Source organism: Notolepis coatsorum, assembly GCF_963971535.1.
Source record: "Notolepis coatsorum genome assembly, chromosome: 6".
NCBI classification, from domain to species: Eukaryota; Metazoa; Chordata; class Actinopteri; order Aulopiformes; family Paralepididae; genus Notolepis; species Notolepis coatsorum.
This window is the reverse complement of record NC_140170.1, coordinates 152,614,200-152,632,742: the sequence shown is the minus strand read 5'-3', so window position 1 is coordinate 152,632,742 and position 18,543 is coordinate 152,614,200. Positions and strand designations below refer to the sequence as shown.

The 18,543-nt window shown below is 40.3% G+C and overlaps 1 protein-coding gene across 1 annotated transcript in view; it reads right to left on the bottom strand.

The window, feature by feature from the left end:
• Window positions 1-1,372: 1,372 nt before the first annotated feature.
• The window catches only part of LOC311230138 (stathmin-3-like), a 50,471-nt gene continuing 33,300 nt past the window's right edge, over window positions 1,373-18,543 (bottom strand). Inside the window, exons 4-5 of the mRNA XM_084316316.1 lie at window positions 5,390-5,585; window positions 1,373-1,897 (exon numbers count right to left, since the gene is read on the bottom strand). Of these exons, the coding sequence (XP_084172442.1) occupies window positions 1,842-1,897; window positions 5,390-5,585 (252 nt within the window). The 3' untranslated portion in view covers window positions 1,373-1,841. The remainder of the gene's footprint in view (window positions 1,898-5,389; window positions 5,586-18,543) is intronic.

Here is an 18,543-nt window from a genome sequence, read left to right as displayed (position 1 = left end):
TACGCTAACGGAGCGACTGTTCCCAAAGCTAAATGCACGCACAGAGACAAAAAAGGTATGTATCTTCTTGTCTAACTCCAGGGAAGATGTTAAATAAGCTAATTTCCCAAAATGTTGGAGTTTTCCTTTAAGTTAATATAAAACCATATAGTCACATTTTAGAATACAATAGAATAGAATTTTTGAATACAACTAGAAACACTGTCCTGGCCTGCTTCTAAGTTCAGTGGCCTGACAAAAAAAAATAGATTTTTTTTTTTTTGGAAATCATCTCGCGGCCCACCCGTGGCTGCTCGCGGCCCACCTTTCGGTCGCGACCCCGACTTTGGGAACCACTGCTCTAGATAGATTACATCATAGATCTGAGTATTCCAATGTGTTTCCAATGCTCTAAAAGCACTAGACGCCACGTTTGCCAAGAGTCAAAAGTTATGGTAAAACAGATTTTTGGGTAGCCACCATCTTTGAAATAAGCTAATTATGGGTCTGACGTAGAGGCAGCTCTGTGTAGGAGTGTGTTTCAGGCTGTGTGACATACAGTTGTAGGTAGAGGCAGCTCTGTGTAGGAGTGTGTTTCAGACTGTGTGACGTAGAGGCAGCTCTGTGTAGCAGTGTGTTTCAGACTGTGTGACGTAGAGGCAGCTCTGTGTAGCAGTGTGTTTCAGACTGTGTGACGTAGAGGCAGCTCTGTGTAGTAGTGTGTTTCAGACTGTGTGACGTAGAGGCAGCTCTGTGTAGCAGTGTGTTTCAGACTGTGTGACGTATGGCAGCTCTGTGTAGCAGTGTGTTTCAGACTGTGTGACGTACAGGCAGCTCTGTGTAGCAGTGTGTTTCAGACTGTGTGACGTAGAGGCAGCTCTGTGTAGCAGTGTGTTTCAGACTGTGTGACGTATGGTAGCTCTGTGTAGCAGTGTGTTTCAGACTGTGTGACGTAGAGGCAGCTCTGTGTAGCAGTGTGTTTCAGACTGTGTGACGTAGAGGCAGCTCTGTGTAGCAGTGTGTTTCAGACTGTGTGACGTAGAGGCAGCTCTGTGTAGCAGTGTGTTTCAGACTGTGTGACGTAGAGGCAGCTCTGTGTAGCAGTGTGTTTCAGACTGTGTGACGTATGGCAGCTCTGTGTAGCAGTGTGTTTCAGACTGTGTGACGTAGAGGCAGCTCTGTGTCGGAGTGTGTTTCAGACTGTGTGACGTACAGGTGTATAGAGGCAGTTCTGCGTAGGAGTGTGCAACAGATAGCAATGCTTGAACTGAAGGTCTCCAGTTTAATATAATACCTATGAGCCTTGCTCTAGCTTTTGAGGACAAAAGGACAAAATGGACAAAGAACCTGTAGACATTTGCTCAGGTTGACTTTATTTCAGCTATACCGGAATATTCAGGAATCTCTGCATTTCCAAATGTTTGTGGTTTACAAAAAATAAAACAGAGATGAGAAATAATTTGGTGATGATAAACTAACCTTTTGTTTTTGTGTGCGTGTGTGTGTGTGTGTGTGTGTGTGTGTGTGTGTGTGTGTGTGTGTGTGTGTGTGTGTGTGTGTGTGTGTGTGTGTGTGTGTGTGTGTGTGTGTGTGTGTGTGTGTGTGTGTGTGTGTGTGTGTGTGTGTGTGTGTGTGTGTGTGTGTGTGTGTGTGTGTGTGTGTGTGTGTGTGTGTATGCACGTGTGTGCCAGAATCGGATGTGGGCGAACACTGCACAGCGGTGGAGCTTTGATGCGTAGAAGGTTCTCAAAAGGTACCATTGTACTCTCAACTCAAAATCAGACTTACAGTATCAACCCTAAATCTTCAGACTAACAATCATCAGACGTCACAATCACTTAGTAAAACTGTAGAAAATGTCCTCAAACGGGGATGTCGGTCTGGAGCTCCTTGTTCCTGCGCACCTCCTCCGCGTGGACTTCCTGTGGTGAGACACAATGACGTCAGATAGAAATGAGACAAAATTACATGAAGTTAAACTGACCGGGAGAAAGAAAGACTCAACGACACAATGAAGGAGAGATAAGTTATCATACATTTACAGAAATGTGACTGTTGGCCGGTTGAAACCATGTGTTTCACATAAGCCTGTATTCTTAGTTTTTTGTACTTTGTGTACTTCCACCAACGGAGATAAGTAATAATAACTTTATTTGTATAGCACCTTTCATACAAGAATTGCAGCTCAAAGTGCTTCACAGCAGTAAAAAAAGACATATGCATAAAATTTGCACAACATTGGCAGATCAAGAGTAATGCATAATGTGCAGACATAAAATTAGGCATAAAATGAGCATAAAATAGACAGCAGTAAAATAGACAATGTCAAAGAAGGCATAGAACATTAAATCACATATTTTCACATTAGGATCTAACATCTTAACCCATTCTGCGCCAAAAACTAGTATACTCGTTATTGCCGTCCCACCGTGGAGCGCCAACAACGAGTAAACTCGTTTTTATGATCGTTGTTTCTTTTATTCGCTATATCCATTAATAATTCATGGCTGCAGCCTCTGCAGACCCTTCAGACCCTGTCTGAGCTGGCAGACGGTCAACAGCGCCCTCTACTGCCTTGCGGAACTATTGCACTTCATTGGAAACGGTCTGGTGTGTTTTCTGAGCCGATCTGAGCTGTGGGGGATGGGTTTAAATACTCAGGCGAGGCAGGCCTTTACAACGATGGCATGGAACACTAACCCCGCCCGCCCGTTCATGTGTAATGTCGGGGACAGGATCGCTGTGGATAACTGGAATGGCGATCAGATAATTGGATTCTTTTTTTTGCATTACATCAGAGACAAGGTAAGAACACTATATATAAAATCTTGCGTTGATCTGATATTTCTTTCTCCCGCGATCAAAGCTATCTGTGTGGACCGTGTTGTGCTTTCTACCGTTGGCTGCGGTGTGTGTGGGGGGGGCACCCCGCGCCCCGCTATGAGGGCCATTTCATGTATGCACGAGGAGACATAATAATGATAATCTAGCGTTGATTTCAGGAAGATTTGATAATCAGGTGAAAAATGACAACGTGATAAGTGTATTCCACTAAAACGCTATTATCTGTTTTGTGCATGTTGACTGGAAGCAACTCACTGACAATCGACAGGGTGTATTAGACCCATAGCTATTATATAAGATATATTTTAAGCACTCGCAAATTTGGCATTCTAAAACTATATCCATTGAATAAAGACCTGGCGCTGAAGGGGGATCAGCGCCCCCTGCTGCTGGTGGTCAATGTGTTAATAGGCCTCTTTGTTTACGGTTTGATTGTCACTGATACACATGCAATTGGCAGATAGACATAAAATAGACATATCAACCCAGCGGGCTTTGCGATTGACAGTTGGAATAAATGGCGCTCAATCTGCCTTTATTCTCTTGAAATTGAGGATGTTGAGGATGTGTACATCCTCACATTTCTACTGATCGGCTTGGGAGCAATCGCTATCTGGATCTGGATTTGTACATGAATATTCGGGAAAAGAGACGAACAAAAGGATGATAACCATGTGGACCGCTGCCTGACAGCTGTGGCCAGACTGGAAGTCTCCCACATGGAACTTGTTAAAAGACTCGCTGTCCATTCATCTGACGAACAATTAAGAGGTCAAGTCTTGCTGGGGGTCACGCAGGACATTAAAAGCGCGACAGATCGAATTTGAGTCAAAGCGGTGCTTTTAGGAATCATTGTCTACTACTGCACCCCCCCCCACCCCCCACCCCCCCCCCCCCCCCCCCCCTCTCAAGTCTGGTGTAGAATGAGGAATGCCAAGGTCTGTGCACGAGGCCTCGAAGGGGAGTCAGCCAAGATAACAACTGGAACGTGGCGTTCCCTTACCCAACATCTCACCTCCCCCACCAGATCTGGCTCGGCACTCCCCCCCCCCACCCCCAACCCCCACCCAGACCTCCCCCCTCCCGTGTGTACGCCTAGCGCCGTAAGAACTTTTTCTGGACGGCTGCCAACAGTATGCGCGTTGTAGGAGTGGATCCTAAGACTGTCTCCCGATCCCGCCCGTCCATGCCCTCCCTCCCTCCCGCCACCTGGCGCGACGACACTTTGTTTTCAACTACTCAGTTGTTGTTGCAGCCTGACTATCGCATATGGCGTCTCAGGCATTCTGTAGATGACATGTGTCAACAAATGTACATGTCTGTGTGAATTTATGCTGTGCCGTTGTTACTGTAAAAATTTAATGATTGTGATGTTGTTATTATTATTAATGAGACGATGAGCTGTATGTGTGTGTCGCTGGAATTTCCCCAAGGGGATTAATAAAGGAATATCTTATCTTATCTTTATTTTAGATGTAGCAATGAATAATGTCCAGACACAAGATATCTTATCAAAACAGAGGATATGGAGAGGGCTTCAGCGTTCTTGTTTTGTTTCAGGTAGGTGCTCTTTGGATTAAATCCGGGGTAGGATTAGTTTATAAAAGAAAGGTTGAGATCCAAGGCAGCTCTACAAATTTTTAAAAAGCTTTTATTTGTTGGCTTACATTATTTAGAAAAATATTAAAAAAAACCGACATGTTTCGGCCTACATGGCCTTCTTCAGGGTGTTGTAGCCCTGAAGAAGGCCATGTAGGCCGAAACATGTGGTTTTTTTTTAAATATTTTTCTAAATAATGTAAGCCAACAAATAAAGGCTTTTTAAAAATGTGTAGAGCTGCCTTGGATCTCAACCTTTCTTTTATACAAGATATATTATCTTCTAGAAATGTGACCTTTGGCCGTTTGAAACCACGCCACACTTTTTCAATGTGACCTCCTGTGAAATTTGTTTTGCCGAACCATTTTCATTTTCTAAGCGTTTATAAACTCTGAACTATTTTTTGCCGAACCACTGCTGCCTGGGCGCAGTGATTTCATCACCTCAAAAGCCCTGTTGTTTTTTGAAAACAGGGCTTTTGAGGTGATGAAATCACTGCGCCCAGGCAGCAGTGGTTCGGCAAAAAGAAAAAAATTCCGAGTTTATATCTGCTTAGAAAACGAAAATGTAAATTTTATTTAATTTTCTTCTCCATGTGGTAAATACACAGGTCACAACATGTTTACAAGAATGTTTTGGAGTTGTATTTGGATTGTATTTCGTGACTGTTGGGAACTAGGCTACACTGGCACATCTACTTCCAGTGAATGGTGCTAAGCTAGGCTAACGTTGCGTGCGTGCGTGCGTGCGTGTGTGTAATGTATGAAACAGCTGTACTGCTGTCATTCTTGGCCAGGTCGCTCTTGGAAAAGAGATTTTAATCTCAATGGGTCTAACCTGGTTAAATAAAGGTTCAATAGAAAGTACAAACAAACTCCAAACTACAGAGGTGCAGTACTTCCTACAGAATGAAAGTACTTTCATTACTTTCCCCACGTCTAATTCCTTACTCCCTGAACGGCGGACTTGCCTTCTGGCGGAGCCGCTGTTTCAGCACGTTGAAGTGGGCCTCTCGGTTCTCCCTGTTCACCTCCATCTTGTGCTTGAGCTTCACCTCCACCTGCTTGCTGAAGTTGTCGCGCTCCTCGCGCGCCTTGTGCAGCACCACGCGCTCGTGTTCCCGCTTCTCCGCCAACTGCTGCAGCACCACGGCCTCCTGGGACTACAGACAGACAGACAGACAGACAGACAGACAGACAGACAGACAGACAGACACACAGACAGACAGACAGACAGACAGACAGACAGACAGACAGACAGACAGACAGACAGACAGACAGACAGACAGACAGACAGACAGACAGACTGGTAAGTAGGAGGGTGGACAGAGAGTTAGGTACTGTAGGTATACACCATAAATGGATGGATAGATAGACAGGTTGGTAGGTTCATTAATTAAATTCAATCTTTATTTAATCTCGAAGGATCATTGAGAGCAAGCTCTCATTTACCATGGTGTAGACTAGAGAAATACAAAACATAATGGATACAAAAAAAGAAAATATAGAAACAGAATGTCAATCAATTAAACGTTTCAAATAATTAAAAACAATTAATTGATTAATTGAGTTTTAAAGTGCATGGCAAAGCATTCCATGTTTCTGGGGCACAGAAGCTAAAAGTAGATTTTCCTAATTCAATACTCTAGGAACCTTTAAGTGTAAGCCAATCACCAGAGCCAGTATGATAAGGCCCAGAGCTCCAATCTAGCAATGATGTGATGTAGGGTGGGAGATCACCCTACAATGGCCTTATACAGAAACGGATGCCAATGCTTGATTGATTGATTTATTGAAAATTGTATTAACAGATTGCAGAATGGGTACAATACAGTACAGCTCAATACACACAATTGTTAAGGGGATGCAGACCAGAGAAAGACTTTCGTCTTGTTTACATCATGCAAGTCTTGTCTCTTTGCCAGAGAGGACCACCCAACCTTATCATACAGGATGCAATGATGGGCACCATAACTGTCACCAGTGATACATCTAAGGGCAGAATGATATACAGAGTCCAGAGGCTTTAGAGTGGAAGCAGCAGCATGTCTATAAACTATGTCTCCATAATCCAAAACAACCTATAGGACTACTAGGACAACCTATAGGACTACTAGGACAACCTATAGGACTAGGACAAGCTATAGGACTACTAGGACAACCTATAGGACTAGGACAAGCTATAGGACTACTAGGACAAGCTATAGGACTACTAGGACAAGCTATAGGACTACTAGGACAACCTATAGGACTACTAGGACAACCTATAGGACTAGGACAAGCTATAGGACTACTAGGACAAGCTATAGGACTACTAGGACAAGCTATAGGACTACTAGGACAAGCTATAGGACTACTAGGACAACCTATAGGACTACTATAGGACAACCTATAGGACTACTATAGGACAACCTATAGGACTACTAGGACAACCTATAGGACTACTAGGACAAGCTATAGGACTACTAGGACAACCTATAGGACTACTAGGACAAGCTATAGGACTACTAGGACAATCTATATGACTACTAGGACAATCTATATGACTACTAGGACAACCTATAGGACTACTATAGGACAACCTATAGGACTACTAGGACAATCTATATGACTACTAGGACAATCTATATGACTACTAGGACAACCTATAGGACTACTAGGACAATCTATATGACTACTAGGACAACCTATAGGACTACTAGGACAACCTATAGGACTACTAGGACAAGCTATAGGACTAGAGGACAAGCTATAGGACTAGAGGACAAGCTATAGGACTACTAGGACAAGCTATAGGACTACTAGGACAAGCTATAGGACTACTAGGACAAGCTATAGGACTAGAGGACAAGCTATAGGACTACTAGGACAATCTATATGACTAGAGGACAAGCTATAGGACTACTAGGACAAGCTATAGGACAAGCCATAAGACTACTAGGACAACCTATAGGACTATATGACAATCTGTATGTCTACTAGGACAAGCTATAGGACTACTAGGACAATCTATATGACTACTAGGACAACCTATAGGACTATATGACAATCTGTATGTCTACTAGGACAACCTATAGGACTACTAGGACAGGACTGGGCAGGCAGTGGCTCAGGAGGTAGAGCGGGTGTCTGGTAATCCGAAGGTTCCTGGTTTGATTTTGTCTCCTGGCAGCGTGTGCCGAGTGCCTTGAGCAAGACTCTTAACCTCTACCTGCTAAACGGCTAAATGGTCTAAATGGCTGCCTCTGCCGTCGGTGTGTGAAGGGGTGAATGTGAGGCACAAGTTGTAAAGCGCTTTGGATAAAAGCACTATATAAATGCAATTAATTAACCATTTATCATTTAATAGGACAACCTATAGGACTACTATGGTAAGAAGTAATAATAAAAAAAAAATTGTAGAAAGTACCGTAGAGGCGTCAAATATTGTGGATGAATTAAGAATGCACTCTGGAATCTGTGTTAATGTTGGAAGTCTATTCATGCGACGCGGAGAGGACATTACATTGCAATTTGAATAAGAGGCAGTTATGAAAATGTGGTAGAAAGGGAAGTGAGTGCGGCCAGTACATGAACAGGAACAGGAAATATAAAGAGAGACAGTATCAGTCTGTCTGCTGCAAACTGAGGACACCGGGTTCAAGAGGGAAAATTTTAAATGTGTCCCGGCAACAGACAACTGTGTCACATCATGGTCTCAGAGACGAGAGTATGTGCAACTGCAACACGGTCTAACCAGAAAGCGTAAACAAAGTACCAATCGACCACAGGAAAAAAGGTACATAATGTACGTTATGTTATAGCCATAAGTCATATATTTGATTGTATTGTGACAGGTTTTGAACTGTGTGGGTATCAAACAGGGAAGGACTGTCGGGTTTTGAACTGTGTGGGTATTATGATACAATGCTAACTGCCAATACCAATAAGTACTAATTACATTATACACATACTGTAATCACATTATAACTAGGGATGCTCGATATTGGCTTTTTTACCGATACCGATATTCCGATATTGTCCAACTCTTAATTTCCGATACCGATATCAACCGATATCAACCGATACCGATATATGCAGGGTTTCCCACCCCAAAAAACGGAATAATTTCAGGTAACTAATAATTTCACTGGATATATATATAACAAATATTGTTATTGTTTTTTATTTTTTTTAAACCGATACCGATATTTTCCGATATCACATTTTACTGCCGATATCGGCCGATAATATCAGTCGGCCGATAATATCGGACATCCCTAATTATAACATTATATAAATGTTCTTAAACTTCACAATAATACACGTTCTTAAACGTCACAATAATACACGTTCTTAAACTTCAGTTAACCTGCACACACACACATTGACCTTACAATATAAACTAGTTTCACTTCTCCAATCTCAAGATGCATCTGCTAGGCCAAAAGGCCACACTGGAACCAGGAACACGCAGGGAACTGCACGTACTCCCCCCATCAAACTGCCAAAGCAGATTTACTCAAATGGCAACACTATTATTCACTAATCAACTTGTGAACCCCCACACACCCGTCATTGTCTGTCACGCCTTCACGACACAGTATAACTCAGTGACAGACAATGCGGTAGGGCACTTACTTTTCACTTCTCACTCCTTGACCCTTGTGCACGTACATGCTTGTACCCTGCTCTCTGACTTCTGAACTCAGCTAGCTGAATCCACAGTCTGTAACCTGTACTGCTTATTCACTTTCATAATAAATACCCTGAAAGAACATTTTCTCTTTTCTTCATTCAAAACATCAATATACGACAACATCAAACAGGAATAAAGACTGTCAGGTTTTAAACTGTTTAAACAGTCATTTAGAACTGCACTATTGCATTATTTTACTCTGTCTATTCTATTTAGCTATTTATTACTGTCTATTTAAAAAAAATCTATATTATGTGTGATGATCAAACAGTAAACAAAGAGGCCTATTGGGATGTTCGATCCTAATGTGAAGAACTATGTGTTTTAATGTTCAATTTTGCTGCTTGCTTTTTACTTTATGCATTGCTCTTGATCTGCCAATTTTGATCTGTCTTTATTTGCTACTGTGAAGCACTTTGAGATGCAATTCTTATATGAAAGGTGCTATACAAATAAAGTTTATTATTATATTATTATTATTATTATTATTATTATTATTATTATTATTATTATTATTATTATTATTATTATTATTATTATTATTATTATTATTATTATTATTATTATTATTATTATTATTATTATTATTATTATTATTATTATTATTATTATTATTATTATTGTTATTATTATATGTAATATAATTACATTTCATATCAGCAAAAGTCCAAAAGTTCTTGCTTGGTTGCAGTTTAAAAAGAAAAGTGGTGCCAACCCCGGTCAGTCATCGCACGTCAGCACTGCTGCCAAGGACCTCTGTTTGTTCTTTAATTGCTGTATTTCACTTTTCCATTGCTTTATAAACAGAACAACCACAGAGCAGGGTTACCTAGTCTCGGGATGCTGCCATTTCCTGCAATTACATTGGCTGTTTGGTCATATTGGACCTAGATATTATTTATCAATTGACTTTAAAATGTATACAAAGAAATGTATAAATTGGAAATTTACAAAGGTAATTTCAATGCAGCTCGTCTTGTTTTCAATGAGGAAAAAGTAGCACTCAAACCACTGCCATCTCCCCTAACACGCCGGCCCGGACTGGCCATCGGGAGCACCGGGAGTTTTCCCGGTGGCCTGGCCTGTGCTGATAAAAAAAAAAATATAATAATAATAATTATATAATACTTATTCTTTTATTTATTTATTTTTCGGTCAGGCCACATAACTTAGAAGCAGCCGCAGGCCAGTGTTTCTAATTGCGGCGACGTGATAGTTAGATAACCTAAGTGGGGTACAACCAGGAGATCACTGTGACAATCAATCAAATTTAATTGTAGAGCACATTTAGACATGACACTTGTCAACCAAAGTGCTTCACAGTAAGTCGCATAGCAAAAAAAATAAAGGTGCTCCTAAAGTATAAAAAAGGCATTTTTTGTAATGTCAGATAAAAAATGAAATACTCACACTTTTCTGAAAAGAGTTGTTGTTAAATCTGACATTACAAAAACAAAAAATCCATCGAAATCAGTGTTGTTGCTAATCATTGACATTATGCTAGCCTGTAATAATCCCCCCATAAAAATCCACTTTGCATTTGATATATTGAAGATATTTACATTTGTGTGTTTTAAATTTTATTATTATTTTTTACAATAATTTGTGATGCCATCACAAACACTGGCATTTAAAGGGTACAATTTCAAAAATTCCTGCACCAGAATGCAGGAAATTAAGTCTTTCTGGTGGGGGACCCCCCGCTTAAAAAGTGGCCTGACTGGGACTATATTTCGCATTATATTTCCCGGCCTGAATTATTTCCCCAGCCCGGCCCAACGCCCATGCTATAGCAAGATGCGTTCGGTTTACATTCGGTTTGTTGTGTTGATCTCATCAAATGTTTGGATCTTGTGTCTTCAATCACACTCCTACGCATAGCTCCATAGTCTCCACGCCTATACGTCACAGCCTGCTAAACAGCCCTGGCCAAGAGAGAAATACTAAATCTGGAAGTCCACAACCAAATTAGTTTGAAAGAAAATGCGGCTCTAACTTTGAATTGGGTGGAGTATCACCAATAACCAAAACATTAACCCTTTCACTACCACACTACCAAATGGTTAATCCTTTCACTGCGACAATACAGAAGGTTAAACCCTTTCACTGCCACACAACAAAGGGTTAAGCTTGTCTGAACATTTAAGAGTTATGCAGTGATGTAGTTATCAGAAAAGTAAACAGACTTGTCTTTTCTGCGTTGGAAAACGACACCTCTATGGCTCTGTTCATCACCGTTTCCATGGACACAGTGAATAAACAAGGCTGCACAGACGCCATGAAATTCAATTATTAAGTTAACATTTCTCATTTCTCATTTTTGGTTCTTATTCATAAAAGAGACAAAAGGATTATGGGGTCAACTGAACTGCATGGCTAAAGTATTTATTCAGTTTGATTATTTACGGTTGATTATTAATCTGCTCTTTGATCCCTCCGCACCCTAGAGAGCTCACGGTGAAGTCTGAATGGGATCAAAGATCAGTAGCTATTGTGAGGTTGCATAGTAACCACAAACAAGACACACATGTCTCCCGTCAGCGGTTGAACAGCTCTCAACAGGTTATTCAGCTGTAGCCTATAATATACCTCAGAATCATCCCTCCTTTTGTCACTGAACTGAGCTAACAGTTGCTATGCATCCAGCCATTCAGTGTGTTTTTGCAAACATTCTGTAACATGCTGCCCGTTCCTGTCTGGTCATGGACTATCTCTCCTGTCTGGTCATGGACTGTCTGTCTGGTCATGGACTCTCTCTCCTGTCTGGTCATGGTCTGTCTCTCCTGTCTGGTCATGGTCTGTCTCTCCTGTCTGGTCATGGACTCTCTCTCCTGTCTGGTCATGGACTCTCTCTCCTGTCTGGTCATGGACTCTCTCTCCTGTCTGGTCATGGACTCTCTCTCCTGTCTGGTCATGGTCTGTCTCTCCTGTCTGGTCATGGACTCTCTCTCCTGTCTGGTCATGGACTCTCTCTCCTGTCTGGTCATGGACTCTCTCTCCTGTCTGGTCATGGACTCTCTCTCCTGTCTGGTCATGGTCTGTCTCTCCTGCCTGGTCATGGTCTGTCTCTCCTGTCTGGTCATGGACTCTCTCTCCTGTCTGGTCATGGTCTGTCTCTCCTGCCTGGTCATGGTCTGTCTCTCCTGTCTGGTCATGGACTCTCTCTCCTGTCTGGTCATGGTCTGTCTCTCCTGTCTGGTCATGGTCTGTCTCTCCTGTCTGGTCATGGACTGTCTCTCCTGTCTGGTCATGGACTGTCTCTCCTGTCTGGTCATGGTCTGTCTCTCCTGTCTGGTCATGGTCTGTCTCTCCTGTCTGGTCATGGACTCTCTCTCCTGTCTGGTCATGGTCTGTCTCTCCTGTCTGGTCATGGTCTGTCTCTCCTGTCTGGTCATGGACTGTCTCTCCTGTCTGGTCATGGACTGTCTCTCCTGTCTGGTCATGGTCTGTCTCTCCTGTCTGGTCATGGTCTGTCTCTCCTGTCTGGTCATGGTCTGTCTCTCCTGTCTGGTCATGGTCTGTCTCTCCTGTCTGGTCATGGACTCTCTCTCCTGTCTGGTCATGGACTATCTCTCCTGTCTGGTCATGGTAGTTGCACTTTCCATACGTACTGACTCCTGATTGATCAATATAGTGGTGAGGTAATTGTGGTTCGCTCCAAAAGGCGTTTACTGTTTGTCTGTTAAGTCTCAATCTGACCCAGTGAAACGTCCCTGAAATCCGGTCTGTTCTGGTATGAATAAGATACATTAAGAATGTTCTCAGGCCCTGAGAGCACAATAAGGCCTGCCCTCCCACCACAATAGATAAGAGTGTTCTCATTAAATCTCCACTGGGTAAAGGTCGACTCCAGACACGCTGATGAATTCGAGGTCAATACCTTCACTCCTGCCTGGTCATGGGCTTTTTTTCTCTCTCTCTCTCTCTCTCTCTCTCTCTCTCTCTCTCTCTCTCTCTCTCTCTCTCTCTCTCTCTCTCTCTCTCTCTCTCTCTCTCTCTCTCGCTCTCAGGGGACCCTGATGTAAACGAGATGAACGTTTTTCTCTGGTCTGCATCCCCTTAACAATTGTGTGTATTGAGCTGTACTGTATTGTACCCATTCTGCAATCTGTGAATACAATTTTCAATCAATCAATCAATCAATCAATCAATCTCATCTTCTCTCTCTCATTTTCTCTCTCTCTTGCTCTCTAAATTCCTGTTCCCTGTTTATTTCCTGTAGTTCTTTGTCAGTCTGTTTCCCCTCCCAGGTGTGTCTTGTTTGTTGTTGGCTCCTCTGTGTATTTTGGTTCCTCTGTTCCCGCTGATTGGTCCATTGTCTATGTTCAGTGTCTATGTATCTATATACTAATCCACTGTTAGTTGTTTAATGTTTCCTTATTTAGGTCAGATATCCTAAGAAGTATTTTCTGAAGTTCTGTTACTTTTGCCACTCTCCAGTGTGTGATGTGTGAATGTTGGTATTCAAGTTCTCCAGTGCTATAATATAGTAGTATATTATACTGTCACCCTACATCCTACACTTGACTCCTACACATGACTCCTACACTTGACTCCTACACCACTACTCAGCCTTTATGGGAACCAGACTTGTGGTTGGAAGGAATCACTCCCAAGCCCTGCCACAGATAATCTGACATCAAAGTGCAAACAATCTCAGTATCTAATGAGTATAATGTAAGTCCACTACTTTCAAAAGAGCCCCTCTTGGTATTATCACTTTGTTTACATTGGAGTTGAGTGGGGATAGGATAGGGGAGGGGTTGCTCACCACACCTCAGCTTGCCAAGAGAGGTCTCGAGAAATCCACACTATAAGTTACTCTATACCAGTGGTCACCAACCTTTTTAAGACCAAGATCACTTTTTTTTGTTGGTGAAGGCAAGATCTACCCATTGAAGCGTTGAGAGAAAAATACAGCCAAGATTGTACTTTAAACTAAATGACTTTTATTTGCCTGTATTCTAATTACATGTAATGCTTTGGTCCAACATTAAAACGTCAAAGTAGAACTATTATGTACTTTCTCAGTTAGTGCTAAGTGCAGTCATCTTATGCAGCATCACTTTTCACATCAAAACAAAAGTAGAACTGTAATGTGGACTTTCTCATATTATTAACATTGACAAACATATTTACAATTAGCATTTTATAAAGTAGAACTGTAATGTGTACTTTCTCAGTCAGTGCTAAGTGCAGTCAGTGCTAAGTGCAGCATCACTTTTCACATCAGAACAAAAGTAGAACTGTAATGTGGACTTTCTCATATTATTAACATTGACAAACATATTTACAATTAGCATTTTATAAAGTAGAACTGTAATGTGTACTTTCTCAGTCAGTGCTAAGTGCAGCATCACTTTTCACATCAAAACAAAAGTAGAACTGTAATGTGTACTTTCTCAGTCAGTGCTAAGTGCAGTCAGTGCTAAGTGCAGCATAATTTTTACATCAAAACAAAAGTAGAACTGTATGTGTACTTTCCCAGTCAGTGCTAAGTGCAGCATCACTTTTCACATCAAAACAAAAGTAGAACTGTAATGTGTACTTTCTCAGTCAGTGCTAAGTGCAGTCAGTGCTAAGTGCAGCATCATTTTTACATCAAAACAAAAGTAGAACTGTATGTGTACTTTCCCAGTCAGTGCTAAGTGCAGCATCACTTTTAACATCAAAACAAAAGTAGAACTGTAATGTGGACTTTCTCATATTATTAACATTGACAAACATATTTACAATTAGCATTTTATAAAGTAGAACTGTAATGTGTACTTTCTCAGTCAGTGCTAAGTGCAGTCAGTGCTAAGTGCAGCATCACTTTTCACATCAGAACAAAAGTAGAACTGTAATGTGGACTTTCTCATATTATTAACATTGACAAACATATTTACAATTAGCATTTTATAAAGTAGAACTGTAATGTGTACTTTCTCAGTCAGTGCTAAGTGCAGTCAGTGCTAAGTGCAGCATCACTTTTCACATCAGAACAAAAGTAGAACTGTAATGTGGACTTTCTCATATTATTAACATTGACAAACATATTTACAATTAGCATTTTATAAAGTAGAACTGTAATGTGTACTTTCTCAGTCAGTGCTAAGTGCAGCATCACTTTTCACATCAAAACAAAAGTAGAACTGTAATGTGTACTTTCTCAGTCAGTGCTAAGTGCAGTCAGTGCTAAGTGCAGCATAATTTTTTACATCAAAACAAAAGTAGAACTGTATGTGTACTTTCCCAGTCAGTGCTAAGTGCTGCATCACTTTTCACATCAAAACAAAAGTAGAACTGTAATGTGTACTTTCTCAGTCAGTGCTAAGTGCAGTCAGTGCTAAGTGCAGTCAGTGCTAAGTGCAGCATCATTTTTACATCAAAACAAAAGTAGAACTGTATGTGTACTTTCCCAGTCAGTGCTAAGTGCAGCATCACTTTTAACATCAAAACAAAAGTAGAACTGTAATGTGGACTTTCTCATATTATTAACATTGACAAACATATTTACAATTAGCATTTTATAAAGTAGAACTGTAATGTGTACTTTCTCAGTCAGTGCTAAGTGCAGTCAGTGCTAAGTGCAGCATCACTTTTCACATCAGAACAAAAGTAGAACTGTAATGTGGACTTTCTCATATTATTAACATTGACAAACATATTTACAATTAGCATTTTATAAAGTAGAACTGTAATGTGTACTTTCTCAGTCAGTGCTAAGTGCAGCATCACTTTTCACATCAAAACAAAAGTAGAACTGTAATGTGTACTTTCTCAGTCAGTGCTAAGTGCAGTCAGTGCTAAGTGCAGTCAGTGCTAAGTGCAGCATCATTTTTACATCAAAACAAAAGTAGAACTGTATGTGTACTTTCCCAGTCAGTGCTAAGTGCAGCATCACTTTTCACATCAAAACAAAAGTAGAACTGTAATGTGGACTTTCTCATATTATTAACATTGACAAACATATTTACAATTAGCATTTTATAAAGTAGAACTGTAATGTGTACTTTCTCAGTCAGTGCTAAGTGCAGTCAGTGCTAAGTGCAGCATCACTTTTCACATCAGAACAAAAGTAGAACTGTAATGTGGACTTTCTCATATTATTAACATTGACAAACATATTTACAATTAGCATTTTATAAAGTAGAACTGTAATGTGTACTTTCTCAGTCAGTGCTAAGTGCAGCATCACTTTTCACATCAAAACAAAAGTAGAACTGTAATGTATACTTTCTCAGTCAGTGCTAAGTGCAGTCAGTGCTAAGTGCAGTCAGTGCTAAGTGCAGCATCATTTTTACATCAAAACAAAAGTAGAACTGTGTGTGTACTTTCCCATTCAGTGCTAAGTGCAGCATCACTTTTCACATCAAAACAAAAGTAGAACTGTAATGTGTACTTTCTCAGTCAGTGCTAAGTGCAGTCAGTGCTAAGTGCAGTCAGTGCTAAGTGCAGCATCATTTTTACATCAAAACAAAAGTAGAACTGTATGTGTACTTTCCCAGTCAGTGCTAAGTGCAGCATCACTTTTAACATCAAAACAAAAGTAGAACTGTAATGTGGACTTTCTCATATTATTAACATTGACAAACATATTTACAATTAGCATTTTATAAAGTAGAACTGTAATGTGTACTTTCTCAGTCAGTGCTAAGTGCAGTCAGTGCTAAGTGCAGCATCACTTTTCACATCAGAACAAAAGTAGAACTGTAATGTGGACTTTCTCATATTATTAACATTGACAAACATATTTACAATTAGCATTTTATAAAGTAGAACTGTAATGTGTACTTTCTCAGTCAGTGCTAAGTGCAGCATCACTTTTCACATCAAAACAAAAGTAGAACTGTAATGTGTACTTTCTCAGTCAGTGCTAAGTGCAGTCAGTGCTAAGTGCAGTCAGTGCTAAGTGCAGCATCATTTTTACATCAAAACAAAAGTAGAACTGTATGTGTACTTTCCCAGTCAGTGCTAAGTGCAGCATCACTTTTCACATCAAAACAAAAGTAGAACTGTAATGTGGACTTTCTCATATTATTAACATTGACAAACATATTTACAATTAGCATTTTATAAAGTAGAACTGTAATGTGTACTTTCTCAGTCAGTGCTAAGTGCAGTCAGTGCTAAGTGCAGCATCACTTTTCACATCAGAACAAAAGTAGAACTGTAATGTGGACTTTCTCATATTATTAACATTGACAAACATATTTACAATTAGCATTTTATAAAGTAGAACTGTAATGTGTACTTTCTCAGTCAGTGCTAAGTGCAGCATCACTTTTCACATCAAAACAAAAGTAGAACTGTAATGTATACTTTCTCAGTCAGTGCTAAGTGCAGTCAGTGCTAAGTGCAGTCAGTGCTAAGTGCAGCATCATTTTTACATCAAAACAAAAGTAGAACTGTGTGTGTACTTTCCCATTCAGTGCTAAGTGCAGCATCACTTTTCACATCAAAACAAAAGTAGAACTGTAATGTGGACTCTCAGGGTAAGATCTACATTTTTTTTTTTTTTTTCAGGGAAAGATCTACAGGGACAGTCTCAAAGATCGACCAGTCGATCGCGATCGACGGGTTGGTGACCACTGCTCTATACCTATAATATACTGTATACTATATTGCTATATTATATGCTATATTGTAACTTATTATAGTATGAATTTATCCAGACCTCTCTTGGCAGAGTCAGAGTGTGGCCAGCTATAGCAACCACTCCTCTATTCCCACTCAACTCCAACCCACATGTTATATTAGATTAGATTAGATTAGATTAGATTAGATTCGATTCGATTAGATTCGATTAGATGTATTGTCGTCATACAGCACAAGTACAATACAATGAAAAGAGGTTGGAATCTTGAACCAGAGTGCAAATGTAACAGTAAAGTTCATTAACAATATACAATGCACAAGTGATTTATATATAGTGTCATGGCAATATTATCATGTCATTATAGATCTGTGTTGAAATATATATTCTATCATACATTTTCGACTGTCTCTTTAACAACTCCACGGTGTGGGGAGAAGATAACTTTTTAACTATCTTTACCTTTTCTAGTGTGGGAGCCGTAGCAAGGCTATTTCCAACTCCAGTTAAAGACATAACAATAACACCACCTAGCCAAGGCTTGTTCATATTTTGGTTATCCTTTCTGTCATATCTGGATGTCTAATGTACGTAATTTCAATTATGTATTTAATCTGTGTCTGACCAAACCTCTTGGTCACTTTCTGGTCAGACGCTTGTGTGTACACATGTGTGTCTCTTATAAACTGATCATTTTCACTGTGGCCACAATGAATAAATCTATGTAAATTTTTTTTATATAACTCGACTCAGAATGATTTACTCGGCTCATCCTTTGTTCTCTTAGTAATTTCCACGACAATATATATATATAACAAGCTACTAGTAATATATGGTAAACTGATCAATTATAAGTATAATACAC